Source organism: Phaethon aethereus (genome assembly GCF_964289735.1).
Source record: "Phaethon aethereus genome assembly, chromosome: 3".
Taxonomy (NCBI): domain Eukaryota; kingdom Metazoa; phylum Chordata; class Aves; order Phaethontiformes; family Phaethontidae; genus Phaethon; species Phaethon aethereus.
The window spans coordinates 128,663,632-128,691,526 of record NC_138576.1 but is presented as its reverse complement, the minus strand read 5'-3'; the positions used below and the strand labels follow the sequence as shown (position 1 = coordinate 128,691,526).

At 41.0% G+C, this 27,895-nt stretch overlaps 3 protein-coding genes across 3 annotated transcripts; 2 read left to right on the top strand and 1 right to left on the bottom strand.

The window, feature by feature from the left end:
• Positions 1 to 433: 433 nt before the first annotated feature.
• MALL (mal, T cell differentiation protein like) lies at positions 434 to 2,724 on the top strand (the record flags this gene model as incomplete). Its single annotated transcript, XM_081997528.1, has 4 exons — positions 434 to 535; positions 1,681 to 1,848; positions 2,187 to 2,315; positions 2,662 to 2,724. 4 exons carry the CDS (start codon positions 434 to 436, stop codon positions 2,722 to 2,724), a joined length of 462 nt encoding a protein of 153 aa, XP_081853654.1.
• Positions 2,725 to 3,475: 751 nt separating this feature from the next.
• ASB3 (ankyrin repeat and SOCS box containing 3) lies at positions 3,476 to 16,841 on the bottom strand (the record flags this gene model as incomplete). The annotated part of the gene is made up of 9 exons (XM_081998633.1): positions 3,476 to 3,744; positions 5,633 to 5,766; positions 7,894 to 8,145; positions 11,253 to 11,450; positions 12,810 to 12,987; positions 13,786 to 13,921; positions 14,510 to 14,622; positions 16,102 to 16,260; positions 16,646 to 16,841. 9 exons carry the CDS (start codon positions 16,839 to 16,841, stop codon positions 3,476 to 3,478), a joined length of 1,635 nt encoding a protein of 544 aa, XP_081854759.1.
• Positions 16,842 to 17,227: 386 nt separating this feature from the next.
• Positions 17,228 to 27,543, top strand: CHAC2 (ChaC glutathione specific gamma-glutamylcyclotransferase 2; the record flags this gene model as incomplete). Its single annotated transcript, XM_081997731.1, has 3 exons — positions 17,228 to 17,397; positions 23,750 to 23,785; positions 27,160 to 27,543. Exons 1-3 carry the CDS (start codon positions 17,263 to 17,265, stop codon positions 27,541 to 27,543), a joined length of 555 nt encoding a protein of 184 aa, XP_081853857.1. The 5' UTR covers positions 17,228 to 17,262.
• Positions 27,544 to 27,895: the final 352 nt, after the last annotated feature.

Genomic DNA, 27,895 nt, shown 5'->3' with positions numbered 1-27,895 from the left:
CTCTGAACACAGAGCAGAAACCTGAACAGAAAGGGGAGGAGGTAACAGTGGAAGCAAAAATATTTCAGGCTTGAAAGTGTGCCAAAGACAAAAATTGATTGCAGGAAACGTTTCTGCCCCAGCGTCGTGTGGGATTTTTTTTATTTCCTCTCTCATTAAAGACCTTGAATTGATTGTGTGCTAGTGGCAGGGGTGGGGTCCCCTCGCTCTCCCATCCCGGTGCTGGTGGCAGGATCTGTGGAGCCAGCCGCAATAACTGGAGGGCTGCTGAGGGTTCCTTCAACCGGAGGAAGCGGCGTGGTGCCAGCCTGGGCTGGTTTCTGCGATTACGTCCCTGCGGGTGTGTCGGTTAAAACCCCGCATGGGAGCGGCACGGCGCAGGCAAATGCGAGCGGAGCGGAGCCAGAGCAGTCGTGGCATCAGCTGAGAAGAGATGGCCTCGGCGTGTCCCCCTGCGGCCTCCACGCAGCCCGTCTTGCCCTCCGGACCCTCCGTCTTCAAAACCGTCCCCTACGCGTTCATCCTACCAGAGATAGTGAGTATGCCGAGCTTTGCTGCATTACAGCACCCCACTAATGGCTCTAGCAAGTCATGGGGCTAAAAATCTGGGAGTTGTCCCCAGAACAATCCTGAAGACAGCATTAATGGGAAGTAACGCTGCTTCTTTTAGCTTATTCTGAATACACAAAGGTGATCTTCGTGATGTGTTTTTTTGGAACAGCTTGAGGATACACTTCCGCTCCATCCCAAAACCTGTGCGAGGGTCACCAGCTGCCATGGGGCTGGGAGAGGCTGCAGAGCTGCCAGCACCTCTGTGGCAGAAGCAGCTCTAGTTATTGCACAGAAATTGCTTGAAAATAGAGATAATTTTGTTCTCTGTATTAAGTCTTTCCAAAGGCTTGAAGGCAGTTGGGTGTCTTGTAACGTGTAACATTCCATTTATCTTTCAATTGCTTACGGGTCCAGAGAGCATCCGGTGGGACTGGCTGAGATAACCACTGGTGTTCTTTGACACATTACACAGTGCTGGTGCCCCGCACCACCCATGCCCCACGGGTGCAATCGCTGTGGCTGGGCTTTGCCGTGAGCTACCCGTGGCGGCGAGCTCAGCTGCCCGCTGCAAATCTGGGGTGTTTCATCCACCGGCACTGGAGCGGCACAGGGCAGCGTGAGCTTATCCAGACAACCCCGCGTGCTATTTGTGCACTGTAAATATTTTAGGTGGATCCAGAGCAAGCGACTCACTCTTGGGCTCGTGCGTGGAGTCAGGAGGAGACTTCCTTGTGCCGTGATTTCAAGCCCAGGAGATTAATGAGCGGGCAGGGCAGGGCTGGGCTGACGCTGGCCGTTCACCTTTCCCAGATAAAAGCACATTTTCTCCCTTCTCCGCCAAAGCCCTCAGGGTGAGATGTTTCTTTGCGTCAAACAAGGCAGCAAACCTTTCCCTTTTGTAAGAAAGGTTTTGAAGTATTTCCTAAGAGTTCAGGGAAACTCGTGCCAGCTCACGGTACTGCTGTCATGCCGGCATGCTCCGGGAGGCTGGTCTGCACTGCCCAAAGATGCAGGGATCCCAACGGCTGCCGGGGCTGCCCCTGGAGGGAGGCCAGGAGGGACTCGGGGAGGAAAAGGGGCTTTCCTCATCCTATGCTCATCAGTGGTGCGTGTGTTTGTCCCCGGCAGCTCTGCGGGACCTGGGTGTGGATCCTTGTCGCTGCTACCTCCGTCTCCTTCCCGCTGCTGCAGGGATGGGTGATGTACGTGTCCCTCAGCTCCTGCCTCATCTCCCTGCTGCTCCTCTTAAGCTACCTCTTTGGCTTTCACCGAAACAGCGAGAACTGGAGAGTGCTGGTAAGGAGGAACTGGGACACTGGCAGATGTTGGCAGCAGCAGTGTGGGCACAAGACCACTGTGGCTGGTGACAGGTTAGCTGGCCCTTCTGCAAACAACTGGCCCTTTCCTCCTTTTGCCTTGATTGGAAATGCCAAGGGAAGCTGTGCTGTGCCATGGGTGCTGCATGGGCACAGGGGTGGGTTCAGCATGGTACGAGGGTTTGGTCCCAGCCCCTGTCTGGGCATGTGTCCCCTGTTCGAGCGCTCGCATGTGCAGAGGATAGACCTCGTCCTCGGGGCGAATCAGAGGACAGTCCCAGGCAGGCTTTGAATCCTCACCACTCCCTTGTTTTGCAGGACAGTTTGTACCACGGTGCCACAGCCATTCTGTACATGAGCGCTGCTGTCTTGCAAGCCAATGCGACCATCCGCTCTGAGTTTGGCCCCAACTCGCCGCTTTACTACCAGCTCAACAGCGCTGCATCGGTGAGTTGCTCCAGAAAACCCCAGGCAGGCCAGAGTGCCCGCAATTCCCCTCGGGGAGACGCAGGAGCAAATATTAAAGCCACAGCAGAACCAGCCCAAGCCCAGCAGTGTCAAACAGGTCAGAGCTTCGTCTCCTCATCTCTGTTGCGTTGTGCAGCCAGCATGGGATTCTCCAGCAGCACACAGACAGCCTTGCGTGGCTGCCTCCTGGGAAATGTGGGGGGCTTTGCCTCTTTGAGCCTGGAGAGAGGTCTAGGCTGGGAGGTTTCCCTAGGTTGAGAGCACTGAGAGGAGATGGGCTTAGACTCTCGAGCTGACGCCAGTTTTCACTCTTCTTCTCATGCAGTTCTTTGCCTTCATCACGACCTTCCTGTACATCCTCCATGCCTTCAGCATCTATTACCAGTGAGCCTGGCAGCACCGGCTTCGCCTCTGCAGGATGAGGGCTTTCCCAGCTCGAGGGATGCAGCTGTCTTCCACCAAGGTGTCCCTGCCCTAGCCCTGTCACCCACGCCGTGGGGATGGCGGTTGCTTCTTCACTTCATTGAAGGAGGGATTTTTGTACAGCTGTGCCACGTCGGTATGCTTTTGGGGACGTTTCGCGCCTGGCCCATGGGCTACACAAGGGGAGGGACAGGGTGCAGGCTCCGAGCCAGCTTCCCACTCCAGCATTCCGCCAAATATAGACAACCAAGAAAAGGGGGGCGGGGGGAAATCACTGTTCCTTCAGCAAACAATTTCCTCTCTTATATTAATTTCCTATCTCTGGTTCAGCTAGATCACTCCCCAACTTACAAATTCATAACAAGAATACAATATTGTGTTCCTTGACTTTTATATAATTTAATTTGGTATATGCAGTACTTAGAATAAAGTGTCTACTAACAGTGTCTGACCAAATAGATTTTGACCACTGTATAAGCTACGTTAATCAAATAAGCTCCTTTTACTTCATAAGAGTTAAAAATTTCCTTTCAAAAAACAGAAAATATTCACAGACTTAGAAAGCTACAATAGACTTTTAAAACAAGTGAATCACGGAACTCATAACAAACTTTTAGATAGAGTATAAAATCACAGCATGAAAAGACTTATTACTACAGTTATTTACAGTACTTCTCCGGTGTCTGTTAACTGCCATTACAAAATCTGCAGCGCTGTCACCTAGCACCAGCATTACAGGTGTCCTTCCTCTCTGTATCTTCAGTGCTGGAGTGACTGGTAGAGGGAGCTCCCTCCTCCCTCTGCCCCAGATAATCCTCTGCTTCCAGAACAGCGTTGACTCGCAGTACATCTAAGTAAAGAAGGTAGTCCTGGAGACAAGCTGGCAATGGCAATTCCCGGATAAACCGGTCCGATCGCAGGCGTTCGCTCGTTAAAATGGACCGGATCTCAAGACGACAAAGATGAGACAGGGAAGGAATGGAGGCTGAAACATTAAAAACCAAATTGAACACTGAACAGGACACCATGGGATTACATCGCGTGCCTACAGTTACCTGGTTTAGCTGGATCCTATCTGAAACCCCTCAGCCTCTGGCAGATAACGAGGCAGAGTTCTGGATAGTGAAGGGCTGTTGCCTGCCAGAATCAGTATTTTCAGAATTTCCCTATAGGAGCTAGAAAAGTTACCTTCAACTTCTAGAAACAAAGCGTGAAAGAATCATTTTATCCTTAACCAGAAAGTTTCATCTAACCAGCCTAGAAGAGCTACCTGCGTGGTGAGATAAAGGCCTGTGCCACCTTACAAGAAATGAAAAGTTAAGTCTAGAAGTAAATCAAGCAACAGGGTAACACAAGGAAAAAAACCTCAGGGATAAGTATTAAATGATAGCATGACTCAGTTGGCATATGATGCCAAATGTTCCAACATGTTGCCAAGTAACTTGACTTCGGACAAGCACCGGGCCAAAAGATACACAAACATGCCGCACATGTGCATTCGCTTGAACACAAACTTCCATATTATGGATCAACTTATCCTGATACAGAACTCTAGCCCCTCCAAACTCTCCTAGAGTAGCTAGGAAGGAATCTGTAGTATTAATTGCAGTCATTTCCATATTTCAGTCTAGAAGGGTAAGTATGGCAGGTGTACAACTCCACAGGGTTACACATTTTGCAAGCCTTCATCTGGAGGTGTGAACACCGGTTCTTCAACCCTTCATTTTTAGCTTCCTATGCTCACTCACACGACCAGCTTATCTCAGTTCAAGTGCTTGGTACTTCTCAAGCAGGGAAGCTTGCCTCTCAGCACAGCAGCTGGGCTGCTCGCCCTGACTGCTTTTGGCTGAAAGAATGAACAAGTGAAAGCTTGCAAACTTGCCTCCCCCCTCCCTGCTTTTTCCTCTCTGCTTTCTCTCTTCAGCTTTGGTTACTGGATACTGTTGTAACACAAATAATTTTACTAATAGCAAAGGAAATAAAGAAAGAACTTAATCCACGAAAAGAAACCTTTTTTTTACTCAAAAAAGATATCCTAATTAGCATTAAATATTCCAAAGGAATAACATCAACATCAGGTAGATATTTTAAAAATTATTACAGCCCCCTTTAAAGAAGAATTTGTTTTGAAATGAGTCACTAACAAAGACACTTGAGCACAATTTTTCAATAACAATGCATAGGGCACAGCGCAAAGTCTGTATGTTAAAGCTGCTTTTCTGGAGGGTGAACAGAGTGAGCTCTAGTGTTTTCCTGGACAATCAGTTATTGAATCTTTTTGGCTGACCACATTTTGACTATAGGAGTGACAATAAACTGCTAGATTTGTAGGTATTTAGTATCATGATTTATATGGTTTCTATTTTAATTATGGTCAAATGCTTACAGAACAGGATAGACACTTCATTGGAAATACAAATCAAATTAAAAAACAGTAACGTCAGTGGGATATTGTCTAGAAAATGTAACCAAACCATCTTCCCTTATATTATCCAAGAGGCTGAACAAATCATTTCAGGAAGGCGCAAGTACTAATTTACTGGACTGTATTGAATTGTATGGATTGAATGCCCATATTTTATACCACATGCATTAAATTTGAAGTGGACAAGATAGCCTAAACTGAGAATACCTACTTGAAACATGCTAACTCTGAACTGAACGATGTAATGAGTAAAATTCATTCAAATATGTTTTGCCTGTTTGTTTGTTTAAGGCAATGCTATTTCTGCTCCCCAGTTTCTAGACAAGCAATGTCTATCGACTATTGAACCTTCTTTGGCATCGTGCATTAGCACACAGAGCTGCTCCCCCCTTACAGCCTGAAAGCTGGCATACACGGAGACTTTTTTTCCCCTAACTGTATTGCTTACCAAAATGGCTCTTGGGAGTCCAAGTGAACTTCTCTTTGTAGTCTGAAAGGTCTTGCTCTACAGATGGAGGAAGTCTCTTCCAGTTTGTGAACTCCAGGATAAAATTAAGGGCATTCTCGCTCACAGAAAAAATCCTGCGTAACAAAAACTCCCATTTTACACAATAGCATAAATAGAATAATGGAAACAAGGCATAGAAAGCTTTACTATTTTCTAACAAATCCTTAATATTCTACATCCTAAGCACAGAAAAAGAAAACCGTTAAAGGGAAATCCACAGTAACTCTGACAGCACAACCTTTTACTAATAATGGAATCTTTCTCTATTACTTTTTAAAAGTAAGTTTGACTGTAAGAAAAAAATATCTGCTTTGAAATGAAAATACCTCAGCAATAGGCAGCACTCTCTTCTGCACTAATTTCTTATTCCGTTTCCACTTAAACAGAAAAAACCCCAACCCACAAAATTTGCAAGTGTTTCAAACTCTCCTTCTACCAAAGGTCACATTTATATGTATTCAGAAATCAGTACGATTTACATTTCAAATCGTTAGCATGTGTGAAGAACCTTTAAAGCTAGCTTAGCTGAATAAAGTGTTTAAGGAGGTTTAAGTAACAGCAAGTAAAGCAATTGTTTTAGCATTATGCATGATGAAGAGCCATGCAGTTTCAACAGAGCAGCTTCTCGGCTAGGTGTGTACAATCCTGAATTTTCAAGTGAATGGAAATCTAAATGCTCTAAACACAGCTCTAAAAACACCAGACTAAAAATTTTTAATACACTTGCTTTTTACAAGAGATTAATGTCAAAAGTTATTTTATGTCCTTTCTAATTTTTATTATTTCGTTTTTCATATTTGACTGAACTTCTACACATTCACTGAAAGCCATATGGGAGAGAGATCCGACTGCCTAGCTTTCTTTAAGAAAATGGTGATTTTACTTTTCCCACTGGTAATTAAAATTGTCAGTGCTCTAGGCTGACCGGCTTATGATTATACAATTGTTTTGCACAATGAGCCAGAGACAGTTAATAAATCATATACATAAATGTCATTTGCTATCTACTATCCTCCTGTTATTCTCCAGGACGGAAGAGTTAATATTGAAATTAAACTTACAAAAACATTAGTTTTGTAGATTATGATGTAAAACGCTATTTTAAGAAGTGGGGATTTAAACAAAGGAAGCAATTGGTATAAAAGTATTAGTGGATTACATAACAAAATACAAAGAAGCATCATATATTATCTACATGGACAGTGAGATTTGTTTACTCACTGAATTGCAATCTTGTAGTGTTTACTTTTGCAAGCACTTAGTCTTCTCTCAATAAATCTGACAGAAGCACAGATATACCATGCTTTATATATGCTCCTCTGATTACTATTCAGAAAGCTGTGGATGCTAGAGATTAACAGAATCTCACTAAGTCATAAACGAATGCATTTAAAACTACCAATGATATCCTGACCATGATATCTTAACAGTGTCTGAAATGTACATCAATATTTAAGTAAACCTTAAAATCCTACTCCTGTCATACAGTTAAGTAATGCATATGAGTTTATACATCTCCCATGAGGTTGTTAACAGCTCAGATACATGGTAGTAAAATCTAAGCATCATCTTCATGGACAAGAAAAAAACAGACAAAAATGCAAATACATCATAATTTTAAATGTAAGTTAAATTCTGTAGTGCCTAACTAAACATAAAACATCACCAAGCAGTTATTTGTATGTGGAAGAATTAAAAACAACACAAAAAAAAGACCAACCCAGACTGGAATTTTGGGCACATTATTTTGTTTAACACAATCTCTAACTGCATCCGTTTCCTCTCCTCCTAGCCTTGGCCCAGCTTCACCTTACATTTGTTTCCGATCCTTCCTAACCTCTTCCTCGGTACTTGAAATTCTTCTTACAATTACCGTATTAGACACACACATGCAATTTGCAACTAAATTCAGGGGCTAATAAGAGATGTTTGATACAAAAATTGTTAAATGATGCCTTTCTCCAGGGTAGTGATAAAGCAACTTCCATTCTGGCTTTCTTCCTAAAAGAAATACCTTTTACTGAATCCAGCCATCACCCACCAATGTTTTATTTCAGACTGTCCGAAACCCTCACCATTCCTGATCACGGACTCTGATTATCAAGTTCTATCCTCCAAAAGCATGCGCTAAATAACATTGGCAACAGCTCTGCAGGTTAGCATACAATACTTAAGTAAACAAGGTAACGGTATCTGCTTACCAGAATCTGCGCATTAAATCCACTGGATTAAAACCAGCCAAGAGCAGATAAGGCAGCCACTCCTTGTACTCCTCATGCGCCTTAATTGTGTAACTTATGAACTCCGATAACTGGTCCTCAGAAGGCAGCGAACAGCCCAGCTTCAAGAAGCGTCGAAACAAAGGAAACTTTTCATGGAACAGGCAATATCCCAAATTAATCCCAAGTAAGGCGATCCCGTATTTCAGGAAAATATCAATGAAATAAAAAAACCTAGGAAGTGCACACAAAGCACAGGACATCCTGTTAGTTTTTCCCCAGCAAGCATCTACCATTTTACTTCTTGCTTCCAAGCAAGCAGATTTCTCCTACCAAAAATGCCCCCAAACCAAAGAAAAACCCAGCGTGCCATTCTGACTGCAGTTCTTTCTGGAGAGCATCAGTTTAAAATGTAGAACTACTTCAGGAGACTCCAGTTCCTACATTTAGCACGTTTGTTCTTTCTTTCCTGAAAAAACCCTATGGTTCCAAACAGCTTCCAGCCCTTCAAAGCCAGCCTTTTGATCGCAAATAGAAACTGCCCAAAGGCATCAGTTACTAGTACCTGTAAGGCAGAGGTTAGAGCACTGCACCGCTGATCTGCCACATGCTTGCTAGAAGCAGAAAGCACCGTGCACGCTTTGATTAGGTTTCACCTTAAAAATACGCCACATGCAGCAGATGGACAAGTATGTGAAAACATCAGACGACTGCACCCTGGAACTCGGGGTCCAGGCCTGATGTTCAAACTTGTTAAGGGTTTAATTTATATCCAACTGTACTTGCAGGAAGCTCTGCAACCCGCCAAACTATTGTAAACACTTTAAAACTTTTTTAGTAAAATAATTTTATCAGTATCAATTATACTATGGTAATATGATAATGAATGAGATTATGACTGATAATTAGCGTGTTGCTTTTTAGTTCCCAATTAGATTGCACATTACCTCCTAGAAGTGGTTTTGAAGTGGTGATATATGTTACCTGCCTCATTTACAGGACATTTTAGTAGCTACCTGGTCTGCATCCCTTCCTACATTATTTATTATATACTAAGAATAGGACAGAAGGGGAAAAACGATGTCCAAGGATTTTTAAAGACACTTTCTAGGAGTCTAATGAAAATCAGTAATAGCAAACCCTATGCACTGCTTCACTGCACACCTTATACGACATGTATAGAGATACGGACAAGCACATTCTGCCTCGTACCCCGATGTGTGATTTCACATGCACCGTTTTGCATCTGGATGAGTTCCTGCCTCAAGCAGTTCACAATCACCTGCAGCCTGACCAGAGACACAAGAGGCTGAAACAAGCACAGTCACTGGGATGTACTTTCACTATTCAAAAAAAAAAAATTCTGCCCTTGATTTCCCTCTTTGAAATGAGCCCTTTTAGTTCAAGGAGGATAAACTCGATCAGAGTATTACTGTAGTATTTTCACTTCAGGAACATGATGAATGACTGGCAAGTTATTCATTACAATTACGGCACTGTAGATGGGTGGCATGTATTTGGTGAAGTTAAAAAAAATTTTCCTAAGCCAACTGTAAGAATGTGCAATCCTGTTAATTAATAGCGTTTAACGAGTACACGCTTGACAAACACATATATTCAAACACATTCAGCAAAGAATACCCCAGCCAAGTTAATTCTTTCTCCAGGGGAAAAACACCTCAAGACCATAGTTTTTAATTAGAACAGGCTTTCTTGTAAAAAATAATTTCTCAAATAGCCTCTGCCCATCTGTTATACAAGCCTCAGATGTTTATAGGATTCAGGGCACCAAGGCACGTCCTCTAAAAGTTAGTATTTTGGCTAAAAAAGTTTGCAAGTGATGAACTTCTGGAATCTAAGGACTGCTAAAATATTGCGTATTTTGATTTTTCTTCCTTAAATAAAGGAAATCAGAGTAGGTCACGTGGGGAAGACAAGAAGTCAGAATGAGAAACTGAAATCATGTTTCTGAAACGTAAGCCAGCCCCAAAAGCTACATTTTTGCATCTGCTGGATAAACTGCTTTTTAATGGGGTGAACTAAATTCACTACTACCAAAACCTCATTAATTTAAATGGCAGCATATAAGCACTAAGTTGTGATCCATATACCTGAGATATTCTGTTAGAATCTGACTTTTAAGAAGATTTAAAAGCCTTTATTGAAGATATTTTCCCTAATGCAGCACACCAGTCACATAACATTACTTCACATTAGTATTCCTGAGGAAGAGTATCTACAAAGGGTGAACTAACTAGAATTCTGAAAAAATATTAAATGATAGACAGCAGTCAGATGAAGAAAAAAAAAGTTTCAAATGTATTCTCTACAACAAGAAATTTCTCTGTTGTTCTAAGGCATAAAGCAGTTACCAGGTAAGTGCTCTCAAGTCTCAAAACCTAAAACATAATGACATTACAGCTCTATACAAAGGTCAGAACTGCCAAGAAGTGACTGAGATTTGATTCTCTATCTCAGTTTGAAAAAATTTGAAACTGTGCCACTATTCAATCCTTTGAATGCTATTTTATACATTGAAATAGTTTGGGAGGCGCATAAGGTGAACTTGGGGGCAGCAACATCTAGATCTTTTACAGTAATAGCCCATTCCTCCACAACTTAGTTTCCCACAGAAAAAGGAAGAGGAGGCTTCTGTACTAAAGGAAAAAAAATCAGCAGTAAGGACATGAAGAGCACCTCACTGACATACCATATAGATACACTTAGGAGTAAGGCTTTTATACCTCATTATTTTTACTCTAAAATTATAGCCTTTGCATTATGAAGTAAGCATTGTTTTATTTCCTGTTGGCTACCAGGGGTATGCATCACTCACCAGGCATAAAAAGAAATGGGTCATGAGCTAAAAGAATGTATCGTTCAGTTTCTCAGTCCTCCTCACAGCTATAGTGTTGAGATAATTCATTCTGCTTGTCTTATGCACAAGACTGGCATACAGAAAAGAAAAACACTATTTTCCAATAACTCATCCTTACTGAAAAGACCCTGGCTACTTAAGAGTCCTTTTCACCCAAATTACAGTGTCGAGTCGTGTTCCCAGAAGACAGACACGTGCTGATAAGGCCTTCTAAAATCACGAAAACTGCCGTTATGTTCTACAAGATGACTCTTTAAAGAGCCCAGCTTCCCCTCAGAGATTTTGGTGAGGTTCTTCAGCTCGTGCATGCAGTCCAAACCCTGTGCACCATTCAGATACTTACAGTTTAACTCCAGCAGCTCAAGCATTGAGGAAGGAGAGCAGGAAAACTGCACATTTAAAAGAAGTTAAATAAAGGCCAACAAGATTATTAATAGTTTCAAAACATAAGAGGTATACTTACTCTTTTTGGAAGACCATACACATGGGTGATCTGCAGTCAAAGTTAAGGCACTCTTGAGCATCTGGACTGTAGCCTTCTTTAAGTAACATTTCCAAACATTCTTTATTACCACCGTATACTGCTGAATACACAGGGCTCACTTTGCCTTTGCCTTTGTCACAAATCCGATCAGTAATGGGTATTAGCAACTCCAGTATCCTGCAAATATTTTAAAACACTTCTTATTTTGTCATCTTATGTGATCTTATGGTGATTACAACTTAAGAAGAAAATCCTACCTGTTTATTCACTACTGAGTTTGTATAAAGGAACAACCTTTATCGTCTCTTACATTGACCTGTAACAAACACAGTGCTTTGGCATGGATTTAGGCTGGCAATAAATATTTTAATCTGAATCAGAGAGAGATATTTCCTATTATCCAACAATCCTTTTTACAGCAATAGAGTACATCTGCACATTAAATCCAGACTTCATAGAAGTCTGGAAGCAAACTGAAAATGCGAGGTGCAAATAAAATTAATACTTACTTTGGTTCAACACCTCTGAGATACTAGAACAGAAAAATCATTCTGTTTCGTAGCTTACACCTCCGGTCCACATCCTTTCCAGCTAACACGGATTAGCGGCAAACACCAATTCCTTTGCTACTGGAACTTACTGGTGCTGCTCAGAGGTCACCAGTTACATACTGCTGCAAAAGCTACAGAGGCAGCATTTGATTTAAAGACATTTCTAGTACTGACAACTTTGCTAACCCACCTTCTGTTTCTGAGAAAATGAACAAAAACCAGCTTCCTCAGTATCTACTACAGTCCACCCTCCTCGTCTGTTTGCAAAGAGGCATCAATTTGATGCACAAACTTTAATGACAACTCAGCTGATGACCTCCTTTTGCTAGGTGTTAAGATTAAGCATCTACTAATAATTTTAATTTTGCAGTTAGTATCATCATTAATATATTTGATTTTAGATGTTGTCACACATGTGCAAGTCATGGGGTTCCTGAGAGATGCTTCTCCGCAATGGCCTGCTACTCTGGGTTTTCTGCTACAAAAGCAACTTATATCATTGGGATTCGGCAAAGCTAAAAGCACACTTCTGGAAGGATTAAAGGAAATGTTTTGTGGCTTTGATCTCCTGGCTGGTTCAGCTAATTTATTATTTGCATATGATTATCTCTGCTACTTAATGGTCAGGACTGTAATTCCAATTAAAAGCTGTTTAATTGATGTATAAAGCATATGCTATTATTATTTTTATTTTAAAATATAAAAGTGATATGGCTATTGAGTGAACTGGTATCTGATTCAGCACTGTGGAAACCCCTCTAAACTCGTTCGGATGTGAATCAGACCCAGATTAGCCGCTGAAGTCACACTGGTTGTTCACTTTACTGGCACTAGCAGACATTTAAAATTATAATTTCTAATTGTTTTCATAACTACAAATCAGCTTGAGAACTCATTTTTCTTTCTTTTAGAGCTGAATATCCTCTCTGTCAATTAGGTTCTTGTTCCCCGAATTTTTTGCCTGAATGTCTTTTTAATCACCTACCTTTTATGGCCCATTTCAGCTGCTGCGTGAATAGGTAACTGCCAGTTATCCTCGTTGCAGTAGAGATTTGGATCTGCCCCTTTTGATAACAGCAGTTCCACGCATTCGGCATGGCCTTCCTGCGCAGCAATCAGCAGGGGAGTGGCTCTGTCCTTGGCTTGACAGTTTACGTCTGCACCTGACAAAAAAAGCCAATACTTTACATCACCACTGCACCACACAAAATGAAGAACAAATCAAAGTTAATCAGCAGTTGGTTTTCACAGAGTGACTGCACAACGCAACAGGTCTTCCACAGCAATAAGGAAACATTTACTAGCTTGTTGCTAACTTTTTAAACAGTCGGTATTTTAATGTTAGCTCTGTCAAAGATCAGCACAACATGAGATGAACGTGCTGGAGGAAAGGCAATGAGCTAGGTAATCTTTTGATTGCAATTATTTTTTAAGATTCTCCCCCTGTTTGGTAGATCAGTTAGTACTATTTAACCAGTCAGGCCATGGCTCCCTCAGGCTTAATAGTTATGGCAATTAATTTTGATTGTAAGGATATATGCACTTAGGCACATAAAACCTGTTCATTATGTGAATGAAACTGCTGCTGTCGCTGTCACTTTATGAGCAGAGAGAGGTATCTTCACTTAGCCTGAACGATATCCTATTTACAAGAGAAAGGTCATCAATATCAGACCACGAATGTAGCGCTATGGAGGGCTTCTAGAAGACCCTGATGATCCTTCATCTTTCTGTAGCTTTGATTTATTATTTCCGACCATTACTTCCTGAAAACTACATTAAATTTCTGAAACAAGATTTAAGCAATTAAGATGGTTTTGCATACCCATCTGCAACCAAAATTACATTTAAAAATAGTAAAATCTGAAGTTACGAAGTGCAAGAGTAGAAGTAAAATTGTATACGGTAACAGAATGATGCAAGATTAAAAACAATGAAGCTAAATGAATGATCGCTATTACCATGGGATACAAGCAGTCTTAAACTCTCCAGCTTTCCATACTGCGCAGCAACAAACAAAGGTGTAATTCCAAAGTCATCCTTACATTCCTTGCTTGCCCCTTTCTCCAGGAGTATTTTCATTATCTCAGTGCATCCCTGAAATAAATATTTTGATTCTTAACCAACAAAAAAGTGGGGAATTGACATAATCTGTTTTTCCCAACATTCCAAACAGAAATAAGAAAAAATGCAATATATTTCAGTATCCCAAAAATGTACCAAAAAATAAATGTCAGAAAAAAATTAGACAAGTTTAATTTAATTTTTCACATTTTCTCATTCACATGCTACATACAAATGAAAATTAAATTAGCTTATTAGAACCATTAAGCTAACATATTTCGGTTCCGGGAATAAGTCACACATCTCACTGATGATGGGATACTAAACAGAACTCTTTCCCAAACAATCCTGTAAGAGATTCACCTCCCAAATACAACACGTGAGCTTGTGAGTACATGCAATATTAATAATACTTAAATAATTATTGCGTCCCAACATCAACATCTCATGTAGTTTCACATACACTCTTCAGTGCATTGCAAGACCTTCAGCATTTAGACAACCTTATGACTGCTGGGGTAGGTTAGGAAAAATTACCTGATCAAAAGGCAAAGAAATAGATAAATTATCACTCAAAATACACCAGTTACATGGAAATTGTATGATACACTTACAGGTTACCTGAAAAGAAGCTTGGTGCAAAGAATTCCATCCAGACCAAGAATGAGGTCCTTTAACATTGGCCCCATGTTGGAGCAGAAGCTTTACAATGTCTGCATGTCCATTTTCAACAGCTTCAAATAGAACAGAAGAAGAAAAAAATTCTTATTAACTGGATTTAAAGAACTCAATGAAAAACTCAAATGGTCTCACTGCTAACTTCCTGACACAATAATCACAATTCTTATAAACTTGTCTTATATATGCTTACTTGCCTTTTACATTTATACCCCCAGAACAGAGTGGGGGAATGGGAATTTATCCACAAAAATTTCAGTTAGACTTGTTAAAATTCCACCTAGACTGTGCTAACACAGATAACAGAAGCAAGTTTCTCTCCTCCCTCTTTCCTGTGGAACACGGAGACAATTCTGCAGCAGGCACCTAACTGCATGACAGTTGCAACAGCCTCCTGAACTTGGGAAGCCCTGTGGGGATCTTCCAATAAATTCCCTCAAACATAAAAAAAAAAAAGGTAAAAAACTGTTTTAAACACCTATATAAAATTAATTTATAATGTGTACATTTAACTTATGCTAATGCATTAATTGACAGAGTCTCCTTTAGCACCCTGATTCATCCTCAGGATTTTGCCACAGACAATTCTACCAAGGCACATTTCCCCTGTCACCGTAAAAGCTTGCTATGATCACAAATGACCTGCGAAGAGTTGCTACTGGTTGAATAATTTTTAGAGTATTAGCGCAGGAGCTCGCCAAAGGAGTGCCTCTGCCTTGTAGTACTCAGTGTCCAACACAGAGCTGTGCTATAACCCCATTACAGAGTCTGGACTAACCTGACCATAAACTTTTTCCTTTTTAAAGATCTCTTGGCTACACAATCCAGGACTTGTTCCTTTGTCCTGTCTAATCTATGTAAGCACTTACACATACTGTTAATTACCATTGTCCAGTGTGCTTTTAAGTATGATTTCCCCAAAAGTGCTGCCTGTTACCAACTGTTTGAAGCAAATAAGCTATTTAATTGTTTAAAAAAACAAATGTGGATAGACTTGTAAACAAATGTTAATGAGGCAGTCATCATGTTTGCCTCTGAGTAAAATAAGCATATGTAATCAGATGATTTCAACTCCGAGGATTTACTATAGCAGAAGCTTTAAGTGTTTAAGTATGTCAAACATAAAACGTAGGAAAAAAAACTAAAATAATGGACCTTAATTGCTAAACTAGAATTGCAAAAAGAATGAAGTCTTTTCACATAAAAAGTAGGGAGGAATTAAAAAAAAAGACTTGAAACACCCTTATACAGATATAGATCCTAGATCTTTTCTGTGCTAGAATGAAACAAAAGGCAATGCAAAAAAACCCATTTGGTTTTACAGTTTCGTTTTAAAACACAGTCTGAAGCAGATTTATCCACAGATAAAAACTAATCTCTAAACTCACTCCACCTCTGACTCTAAAGCCTAGTCTTTAGGCCACAAAAATATGAAACATGGTAAGCAGGGAATGAACTCTGGCAAGTTTAAATTTAGTGAATAAGCTTTTCCCCACTCGTCACTTGTTCTGAGACTTCAAGAAGGCTTGTGTCACCTAGGAACAATGCAGTGGTTGCTTCGGTAGTAACTTCATCAGGGTCAGCCCCAGCTTCCAGAAGAACACAAACACTTTCCAAAGACCCGTGGCGTGCTGAAAGATGCAGTGCACACATCCCTTCAAACGTCTTTGAATTTATGTAATCATCAGATGCAGCTACAAATGAGAATAATAAAGGGGAAGAAAAACTGCATTTAGCAATGAATTACAAAACACAGTTATTTTCTTAAAATAACTGAGTTATTTGAGATTTGTGGCCTACAGCGTATCCACGAATGCGCTGTTACCAACTCTTTCAAACAGCAGCATCGGTTATTGCTGGCCCTATGCTGATACCCGCCTTGGATAGAGAAGGTAGAGTAAAACAAATGTCATTCACAGACTACAACGTGCCAATTTGTCTTTACCGTAGCTAGTTAGTACCTGTGATACCACACAGAAATTTACACAAGTTAGAATATGATAAATCCATTTAATTTATATATCGCAGGGGAATTTATCAGAAAAAAAATCACACTATTTCACATTGAATTTTCCTTACCTGCACGAACTAGCAACCTCAGACATTCACTCGAATTGTGAGCTGCTGCTTCGTGGATTGGCACCCACCCCCTGTTATCTGGAACATCAATGCTGTATCCCTGCTTGATTAGTTTCCTCAGCATTTTAACGTTTCCTTCTCTGGCCGCAAGCCCCACGGCAGAACATCGATCGGAATAGGCTTCCGTGAAATCCATCCTTGCATATGGCAAAGTCTGCAGGAGGAAGGCGGAGGGATGAAAGGGAAGGAGAGAAGAAAAAATAAAAGAGATGCCCGTTAGTACAAACTACATAAATGAGGTTTCTGTGTGGTCTGGTTTGTGGCTGTTGAGGGGAGTCTGGTTGTTTGCAGAGGGTTGGGAGGGTAACAGCTCCCCTGCTTGCACGCAGCGGCTCCGGGAGGAGCAGGGGGTACCTCTTCCTCGGCCAGCTGGGATAACCGCAAAGCTGAACTTCCGTGGGCAAGACGGGCAGGAGCCCCCCGCGCCCCTCCGCAAAAGCCCCGAGGCCGGTGGCACCTCAGGGGCCGGCCCCGCTGCCCCGCGCCTGGGGAAAGGGCCGCCCGCTTCTGCGGGCCGCCCCGCCGGCAGTGCGCAGGCCCGCGGCGGCCGGTCAGCCATGTGGGTGTTCGGCTACGGCTCCCTCATCTGGAAGGTGGATTTCCCCTACGAGGAGAAGATGGTGGGGCGCATCCCGGGCTACAGCCGCCGCTTCTGGCAGGGCAGCACCGACCACCGCGGCGTGCCGGGCAAGGTGAGGCCCGCGGGCGACTGGCGGGGAGGGAGCCGGGCGGGCCCGGCGGCGCGGCCCCTCACCGCGGCGGCGGGGCGGGCGGGCCTCGGCCTCCCGGTGCTTGCCGTGAGGGCTCCGCGGCGGGGAGCGGGCCAAGCCTCGGCCCCGCGGCTGAAGCGAAGCGGCCTTCGTCCGGCCCCCGCCGCCGCCGAGCGCCCTCCGGGGCCCGCCCCGGCCTGCGGCTGTCGGCCGGCCCGGCCCGCGGCGCTGCTCGCGGTCCCGGCGACTGCCCTTCTTTTTCGGTTTGCGTGGGGTTTTTTTAAACTAAAAAGTATGTCTTATGGGCAACGTAAGACGTACCAGGTATTCCCGTCTTCTTTTGTAGCGTACTGAGGTGAAGTATTTCCACTTTGACTTCTACTTATTTCATTGTGGCAAGAAGTATCTCCCAGAGCTAAGAATTCCCTTTCTTCTGTACTATCAATTGCAAAAAAAAAAAAAAAAAAAAATTTCAACAAACAACGTAATGGACTTCAAAGAGGAGAAGAATGGTTACAAAATTAACCAGCGGTCCATTTTAATGTTATTTTGAAACTTATTTATCGTTATAATATGTTTAAAAGTTATTATAGACACTAAATAACTAAGGGAAAACACCTCAGTGTGGGTGTCAGGCTTCGGAGGGAAAGGCTGGTTAGTAAGGAGAGGCCAGAAGCATTGATCTGAGCAACTACCTCACTGTTTTTCAGCTTTTTTAGTTTCAAATGAAAACTCATGGAGTTTTCTTGCTGTAAACACTTACTGTTTGGAAAGGGGTGGGCAGAGGAAAAGGCACCAGGAAAAAGAAGCCAGAACGCCAGAAGCAAGCATTCCCAATTTCATGCGAACATATGTATTTTTAAGCCACAGGAGTAAGAATAAGAGTCTTATCTGCTTTGAAAGCCTGTACCACCCTCCCCATAGAAGGGCCATCGCCCTTATATAATTCTAAATAGCTCAACAAATGTGAAAGAAACAACAGGTTACAGAAGCACCTGGCAAGTCAGATGAATGACTTTGATGTGGCAGGACTGTTACTTACGGCTGCAGATGCCGCTCACGATTTAGTCATCAGAAATGCCAACTGATACACTGATAAGTGTATAATACCGGTACTTGCATACAGCTCTCTATAACAATTTACCTACTTTGAATGCTGTTTTTTTATCATGAAAGTATGTTTTCCTGATGCTCCCTAAAGTCATCTAACCTGCACCCTGGTAACTCCACTCTGGAACTGGAATATGGTTTTAAAAGAGCTCCTCCAGAAAAGGCATAAGGATTCTTTTTAAAAATAAAACAGAGCATGCTACATGTGGCATGAAAGAAATATTCATCTAGTTCTAAATAGCACTAGTGAAAGCCTCAAACACCGTAAAATAACTTGCACAGTACTTAATATGAAACACCCTCGCATGCAGTTTCCTGCAAGGCAAATCACAATGCTTCAGGTACTAGCAAGAGTTGGGCATCTAGTATTAAAAAAACCAAAAAAAGTTTATTGCAAAGAAACAAATTATGTGCAAGCGGACTGGGGCTTGGCAGGCATGTTTTTCAGGTTGGAGCAATGCTGTGCTAATGCAGCTTTCCCGATTCTGAACTTGAGCCCCAAAAGCCTTTACTATGTTGCTTTTAAGATTGAGTCAAAGCCTTGCTTTGTCACCCGGCTTACATGCCATCATAAACACAATTCCTGTCTCCAAACCTGCCCCGCTCTCAGCCTCCCCTACTTAGGAAACCAGGCTTTAAAAAAAAAAAAAAAAAAAAAAAATTCATCAGTCAACAGAGAAAGTCCTACTCTTGGGGCTTCAGAAAGGAGTAAAACCTGCATGGACCGGTTTTTCTTCCTTTTTGCAAGTATCCTTGGTGACCTCAATGCATTATGTTCTGCTGGGTTAGCTGAAATTCCGGGGAATACTCAAGAGTGATTGTGTACATCTTGGAAATCTTGCAAAATGGCAACGCCTGGTTACTACCAACCAGCATACACTTGGTTCCAAGAAGCTTAGATGTTTTTATTTCTGCCCCAGTCAAGATCATACCCGGAACCATAATCTGCAGGCGTACAGAGCCTTAACAAAAAACCCCCACACGAGCCCATGCTTTGTTCTGTTTCTATTTAGATGCTTGTTTGGACAGACTGAGGGTACAGGTGACTATTTTTTTTATATATATGTATAAAAACATACTGTATTATATATTATATAAAATAAATATAAAATATATAATATATATTATTATATATTATAGTGTGTATATATATACACACTATACTATGTAAACTGCTTAATGGATTTTATGTTATATATAAACACTTAGCATTAACAAAATACACTTCTTGTCAGCATCAACAAGTTAATGCCTTTTTTAATTCCTGCAGTCCGTGAGTTGTTGCTCCTACTTGCAAAGTAAAAAGGCTCCCTCAGTGCAAGCGGAGAAAACACACATCTGGGACCTCTCATTTCACCAGGCCAAATGCTCTCTGCTATAAAATTTTTTACAATCCTTGACATCAGAGATGAATTACATGTCTTGTGGGTGAACTACAAGTGAAATTGGTCTGTCAGTATGATCACATTTTAAAGAACAGAAATAAAATAGTAGCCAACAAGTTAAAAAAACCTCTCCTGAAAACACTTGTTGCTTCAACATTCCATGGTCAATGCAACAAAAAGATGCAGAGCACTTTTATGTACAATGGCTGCAAGCTTTTAGTACAACAGTGGATGACCTTGTACTCTCGTACTTTGAACTGCTCAACTCATACTGTATTAAGACTGTTAACTAGTTATAAAGTCACGTTTAATCATGGTGCCATATTTTACAGTTTACAGGATGTTAAGTTGGAAAAAGTTTTGTTAGAACAGATTAAGAATGCAAAAAAAAGGAATAACCATTTCTTGAAATATATACGGCAACTTATGCATTAGCTGTATTTAAATATAAGATTTCCAGATGATTATTCCAAATACTACATGAAAGCAGCTTGAATTTTACCAGGCAGTAACGGTGTTCCCTGAAAAAAATGCTGTTGGCTTAGAAAGACCTGAATAAGTAACGTGTTTTCATAAACAGCAATATTAAAATTTCTTAGTGCAAGCTTCAGAAAAAAAGGCAACAGAAATGCAAACCTGCATAAGTTACATATACCTTCTCAAACATTAAAATCTGGGGGCTTGGTTTTGCACGGAACAGCACAGAAGTGTAAATGTATTCAACAGTTGAAGCCATTATTGTCACAGTATGGTTTGAACCAAAGTAATAGCTTGCGGCTGCCAAAACACTGAAGTTTGGCTTCCTCTCCTTACAATCCTCCTCCCTCCCACCTTCGGACCGCTTGCTTTAGCCTCTCTCCTCAATCCGGCACTGGCATTCATTTGGCTGCACGGCACAGCGACAGGCCTGACATTTGGGGAATCTCAGTTCTGGCTCTGCCAGAGACTGTCTTTGTACCTGGCCCTCCAGTGTGCTTAGAAAAAAACCTGGGGGAAATTGATGACATGATTAATGTAGCTCCAGCTGTCTGCTGCCACTGTCCAAACAGCAAACTCTGAGCGTCTGCAAGCGTAGAGTTACTGGATCAGCTTAAGGTTGAACCGTTTTAAGATAATGAAGGGCTTTTAGTTTGTTAAAGGTGAAATGGAGGAAAAAAGGAGGTTGGCCTCGAGGATCTCCAGAGGTGCTTTCCCAGCTCCATGATTCCCCCCGATTTACCCTGGCAGCTTCTTCCTGTTGTATGGCTGCCAGCAAGGCGACTAGGGGAGAGGACAGATAGATAGGCTCCTGTTATGCCATCATGAGCCACAAGAAAAGAAAGTAGAAAAGGCTACACTTTGTTTAAATACACTTTTGCTTTTAAGGAAACCATTTTAAATTATTACATTCCCCACTTATTAGCAAATCTACACCTCCCTTTCTGAAAAAAAATTAAGAGGTAATCAAGCTAAAAATATTTCTAAGGTCATACTTCTTTTTATTCCATCTTACTTTCATATCCAGATGCACAAATTAATTGATTCCTCTACCAGTAAATACTTAGTAATTTTAGTAGCTGAGTAGTTCATGGTACCACTGAAAACAATTTAACAGTGGAAGATCTTACTCAGTTTACCCCACTATTTTCATAGCACACATCAGCTAGACCTCAGGACTGTCCTGAGGAACTTTATCTCCATGCAGATAGACTAAGCCCCCATGCCAGGAGAATGTCGCAGACTCTACACCATGCTAATGCTATTTTCCTCTTTTTACCGAGCCCAGGATGGTAAAGCCTAGAAGAATCTCCCATCACATGCACTCTAAGACAGCAGTATGTTTGGGAGCTCTAGTGTATGGTACAGTTGAGGGCCCGAAGTGAAATACAATGCTACGAGCTGAAACAAGGTGTATTTAATTTGCTGCAATGGCTTCCCTTCTGATTCAGAGAGGTGATGGCTGTTAGCCCTACAGAAGCCTTAGAAAATTCCCACGTGGCTGCAGACCACATCGCTGCTCCCGAGTGATCCAATGCAAGGTTGCCTTTGTCAGCCTTCCTGGTAGTAGGCTGTACAGAACCAACACAAATCCCTCAAAGACACTGGATTTGGGAGATCATTCAAGTTTGCCCTTGCCAATACTCCCTGGGCACAACAAAAATGGTTTTGCTCTATATTATATGGCTGGTCATTTATAGATGTGTTATTTCATTTACTTAGCTAGCGGAGGTAACGCCCATGGTTCCTTAACGGTGTTTGTTCGCAGCGTCCTTGTCTTGCCTGGAACTACCTAAAACAAATACAATAAATATCCTGTCCTTCCCTGGACAAACAGATCATTCTTTCATCACACAACCAGTGTGAAGATTAAGTACTCTTCCGTACTTTACTTTCATTTAGTATTTAGGTTTCCAATACAGGCATTCCTGGTAATAAAGAGAAAGTTGTTTCCCACCACACAATGTCTCTTTAATCTGTAATTTACAAAATCTTAGTGACCAGTGTTGAGTACACAAGTCAGGGCTTTTAGCCATTAATTTAAAGCCAAAAAACTTCAGAAAAGGAAACCATGATTGATCAAGAGAACTTAGGTAACAGATCTATTTTCTCTAAGTACTCAAATAGTAATAATTTAGTATTCGTTTAGTTTTGTTGCCTTATTTTATCTATCAGATTAAGAATAGATGCCTGATGCTGGGAGAGAACTGGCGTGAAAGTAAAAAAAATGGAGCACCTCAGAGCTTACAAATAAACAGCCTTTAAGATTATAAAAGATCTGACACTGAATAAATAATATCTACAGTTGATGGTATCTATAAAGTGCTCTACAAAAACTAGATTTCACATTTGGCTTGTTACCAAAAGAATGCATGGCTTGCCAATGACTCAGTGTAGGGGAAAACCCTGCACTCTTACTGTGTGAGAGAGACAAACACAAGTATGGACTTACCAAACAGAAAAGCATGGATATGTCAACGAAACTGTTAGTGATGAATCATAGAAAGGCTGAAATGTAGTAGCCCAAGACAGAAGGTTAGGTAAGACTAAATGAAAGCCATGCATCCAAGTACATCAAGTTCAGATTATCTCTGCAACTCCTAAGAGAATGAACTGCTATCCTACACTAGAACGGAGTGAATGCTAATACCTCCGCTTTCCCTTTCCTCTAACCGAAGACACTTGTACGCTAATCTGATGGCAAAATTAGCCATTTTAAACTACAGATATAGTTCTCCATACGTTTTTATGTTTTAAAATTTTATTCTCCAGGTTATACAACAAATTTCAACAATTTTCTTTTCAGTATTTACAAACTGTCATCTTAGTCTTCCTGCAAGAAGTAACTCTTTGTAAAATTAGGCCATTACCAAGGTATCCTCCCTCTGCCCAGTAAGGGGGAGTGAGCTGGGAGGGGGAGAAGAAAAAAATTGCATAGTACTGTGGAGAAACAACATGACTGAGGAAGGTGCACTTCTCGAGGACAGTTTTACATTCGTGAATTATTGTCACCATTTTAAACAGGAATAGAATTGAGTCTGAACAGCACAAAGCAAGGACATGCAAATCCTCCCTTTTATTTATTATCCCACCCTTAATTTAACTTTTATGTTGCAGATACTTTCCACTCAGAATTTAATATTTTATCACAATTTATCTAATACAGATCAAAAGCTACTCTCAGAAAATATTTATACTGGACCTCAAAGAAATAGAACTTAATGAGATTGTCCTGGATTAGTTCTCTGACCTTTTCATTGCTGGTTTTTTTTTTTTTTTTTTAATTTTGCTTTGGTTTTGCTCATGATTTAGGATAAAAGCCTCTAAGTGAACTATGATTTTTTTTTTTTTTTAATTTTTAGCCTGGAAGAGTTGTGACTCTGGTTGAAGATCCTGAGGTATAGTACTCCTGTTCTGTCTCTGTAGTGTACAAAATGTCCTGTTGCATTCCCAACCTGTGTACTAAGTCTCTATTGATTTTTGCTTCTCTACAAGCAAATAATTCCGTTATCTGTAGTGCAATGAAAAGTTCTCTCAGAATTTCTTGGCGTTAACACCAATGACTCTTGATTGTTTCAAATAAATCAAGCAATCTAAACTAAGGAACTGGAAGTAGTTTGGGTGTCTTATTACCAAAGGTATATTTTAAAAAATATTTTCCAGAGTAGTCACTTCAGCTATCCAGTTATAAGATGCAGAATTTTATTTTCAGCATATCTACAGTACTGACAATACGCCAATAGTAGACCCCCAGATGTTGTGTCAGAACTGTCATCTTGCCTTCCCAAAATAAAAACTGAAACAAACCAAGATTACATTGCAGTGATAAAAAAGGAGATACCCTTGCTTTATTTTTTGCTACACAGATAAAATGCTTAAGGAATTAAGTGCCACAACTGTATTTTTGGTTTCTATGTAATATTGTGATGGTCATTGTCCCAAGTCTACCATTCTTGCATATCTTTTGACTTTTTCCCTAGGTCTCTCTTAGAAACCGCAAGGGAAGTGTTTGCAAGAGGAGTGTCCAGACTGGGGAGGGAGATCAAACAAGGCCTAGGCTTACAGTTGTGTAAGCTGTAGGAAAATGAAGATTTTTCTGCTTATAAAAGTACTTAGTCTTACATTTACCCATTTCTAATTCTGTTTGATAGTAAAGAAGATATCTTACAACTACCTGGAATTTTTTTTTAGGGATCTTACCCACAGAGAGCTCTCAGTTGGACTGTTCACCAGCTAGGAGAAAAGCACTGAGCTAGGCTGGGGAAGGCCAGGGGAGGCTGTTGCAGGATACACCTTGGCTGCAATTGCTTTCCCGCTCCCTGATGATCCTCCATGCCTGCCACGTCCAGCAGTGCGCTCTGTTCTGGCACCTTGCTGGGGACAGCTGCGATGGTCATGTCCATCCGTCTCTACAGCGCTCCCAGAGAGGGAATCCCTGAAGCTACTAGAGCCTCCAGAGGGGCAAGAGGGAAGGAAGGATGGCATGGGAGCAGAGGGAGAGAAAGGCCACAAGGCACCAGGCCGTAAGACACAGAGGATGGGTATTTTGGTAGTAGGTAGTTTTTATTTGCAGTTGCTTACCTATACAATTATGATACTGCTGCCTTACCTATCTACTTCCCTGAGAGCAGCCACAGAGAGAGGTTAAGTGTAGCAGTAATCAAAAAACTTCAACTGTTTTTTGCAGTTAGCAAAACCAGCAAGATGCAGTGCTTTGTGTCTCATTGCAATATTCTGCACCTTTCCAGTATGGGGTTTTTTCACATTACTGTACTGCTGGGTACCATTATGTTACACAGACACCTACAGAGACAAAGAATGCTTACGCTTGTTGTCACTCAGTTTGTATTGTTAAGCAAACTTACTTGTTACCATAGAAACTCTCTGCCCCTTAGCAAACCATTTTTGTTTGGTTGTGGGTTTTTTTCCCCCTTCTCTCCAGAATGTGGTGTGGCCAGATAATCACTCTTTACACGCAAACATCAAATGATATGACAAGTCATTTGCTTTAATTTCAGTGACTCATTCTGCACTTTAACAAGGTAACCTTATTTTGAAGCTATCTTAGCAGACTGCAGAAATTGCTCCCCTACACGCAGACACTGAATACTGGGGTGACAGCAGTGGCACTTTTACTGGCAATGCCAGCTCCCAGGTCTGTGCTAGCCTGTGTGTCCTTTTTCGCTGGTGATACCCATAGTGCAGCTTGGAAGCATCTCATTCAGAGAGTTATTTTAACTTGCTCCATCTGAATTTCTTTGCCAGTTAAGAGGAAACCACACAGAAGAACAACATCATACTCCTTGTCAGATTTCTGGATTGTAATTTTCCATCATCTGAAATAGGAATCCTGTATACTGAAAACTAAATTAATTAAATAGCAGTAACACTTAAAAGTGTCTGCTTTAAATCCCCATCTATACCACACCCATATATATTTTCCTATCAACACCAAAGCAGGTTTGAATGGCAGATTTAACTCAAGAGAGTAACATGCGTAGAAGAGGGTGTTTTTAAAACTAACATGTTTCCTGCAGGCAGCTGGAGTGAACCCACATCCCAGATGGCTGTGGGAAAGCAAGGAACCCATCTTTGTACTCATTAGTGCTGTTCCTGGCCACGGCACATTAAATGCTGTAACATCTACAAAGGATGCAATAGAAAATGACTCCTGATTTTTATTTTTTTTAAATAAAATGCCTTTGACCAGCATATAGTCTGACTGCAAAATTCAACACTTATGATTTAACACCACCCCCTCAGCATCATCTGATATCATGACTAAATACTAAGATCCAGTTTTAGGGGGAAGAAACCAAAATGTTAATTGCTTTGTCATCATTACCGAAGCACTGATATGTATACCTACTTAGCTGCAGGAAGAATTGACATTTGATGTTGCCAGCAGACAGAACAGACTAGAATTTATTTTAAAACAGCACTTTTAAGAAACAATATGTAGCCCTTAGTGGATAACAGACCATCATCATTTTTCTACGCTACTTCAAAACAAAAATCCATGCAAATCAATCCCTCCACTGATCTCACTGTTTATATAAAACTTGGTCAGAGGGCATAACTAATTCACATCACAGTTAAAGACTTTTTCAGAGATGTTTTCTGTGAAGAGGTTGAAGAAATATTCAAGTTTTTGAAGATGGTAATGAAATATATCCTGCAAATGTTTGCTGAGATACTGGGTATGCCACATTTATTTGTGCAAAATGAAGGTTCATCTCGCAGATTTTTCTTATCTGATTCAGTTTCAGCACAGTTAACGTTACCACACTCATCCCTCCAAGTACATATAACAGATGCGACATCCAGGTCCTTAGAAATGAAACTGCAACTAAACAGAGAAAGGACCCGATCAAAATTACTGTTTAAAATTTTAATTTTCAGATACAAATTTTGTGAGGTCAGGAAGATACTTCGTATCCTTTTTGCCAGCTCCTTGGTAGCCCATGCCAAGGGCTATTTACTACTTCAAACTTAATTGCAACAAGAAATTGTTTTGTAAGAAAGGCCTCAGCATGAGCAAGAAAGTGGATCATCAGTCTGCATCATTACCATTTTGACTGAAGATTTCCTAAATAAAACAACCCTTTTAATTTGGGACTCCTATAAACAGCGCAAGAAATAGCTCTAAAAAGACTGAAAATTGAAGAAATTTTTTTAAAGAGAGTTCTGTCTAAATACAATAGAAATACATTAATTTGTGAGCGTCTTTATAAACACTGCTTGGGTTTTCTTTTCTTATGTTCTTCAACAGGGGTGTGTATGGGGTGTTGCTTACAGATTGCCAGCTGGACAAGAATGTGAAGTAAAGGCATACCTGGATTTCAGAGAGAAAGGAGGCTACAGGACTACAACTGTCATTTTCTATCCAAAAGATTCGTCAGTAAAACCATTTGATGTCTTGTTATACATTGGAACCTGTGACAACCCTAACTACCTTGGTCCAGCACCTCTAGAAGAAATTGCTGAACAGATTTTTAATGCAGTTGGTCCTAGTGGAAGGAACACAGAATATCTGTTTGAACTTGCTAATTCTATCAGAAATCTTGTACCGGAAGATGTAGATGAGCATCTCTTCTCTTTAGAGAAACTAGTAAAGGAACTCTTGGAAAAGCATCAAAACATAAATTGTCTATAAGTAACTTCTCACTTTTAATGATCTTGCTTCACCTTCAGAGGAATGGTTTCATTGCACAATTGGGGTATGACTTGGAGGCATGTTTCTCTGTACTGTGCTATCTTATTTATTTTAATATTGCATTCAGAATAGTAGTTGGTCATTAAAACACACTGTTACAAAAATCATTCTTTCAGGAGCCTATAGAAAGGGGAGCAGGGGAAGTATTTTAGGTGTGCATTTGGTATATTGGGTTTTTATCCAAAGACTACATCTTTATGAAAATCTCAAGAGAACCACTTAAGCTTTGCTTTGTTTGAAGATTTTTTTTAAATTATTATTATTTCAGGTTTAAAATAAATCTTCAGAATAT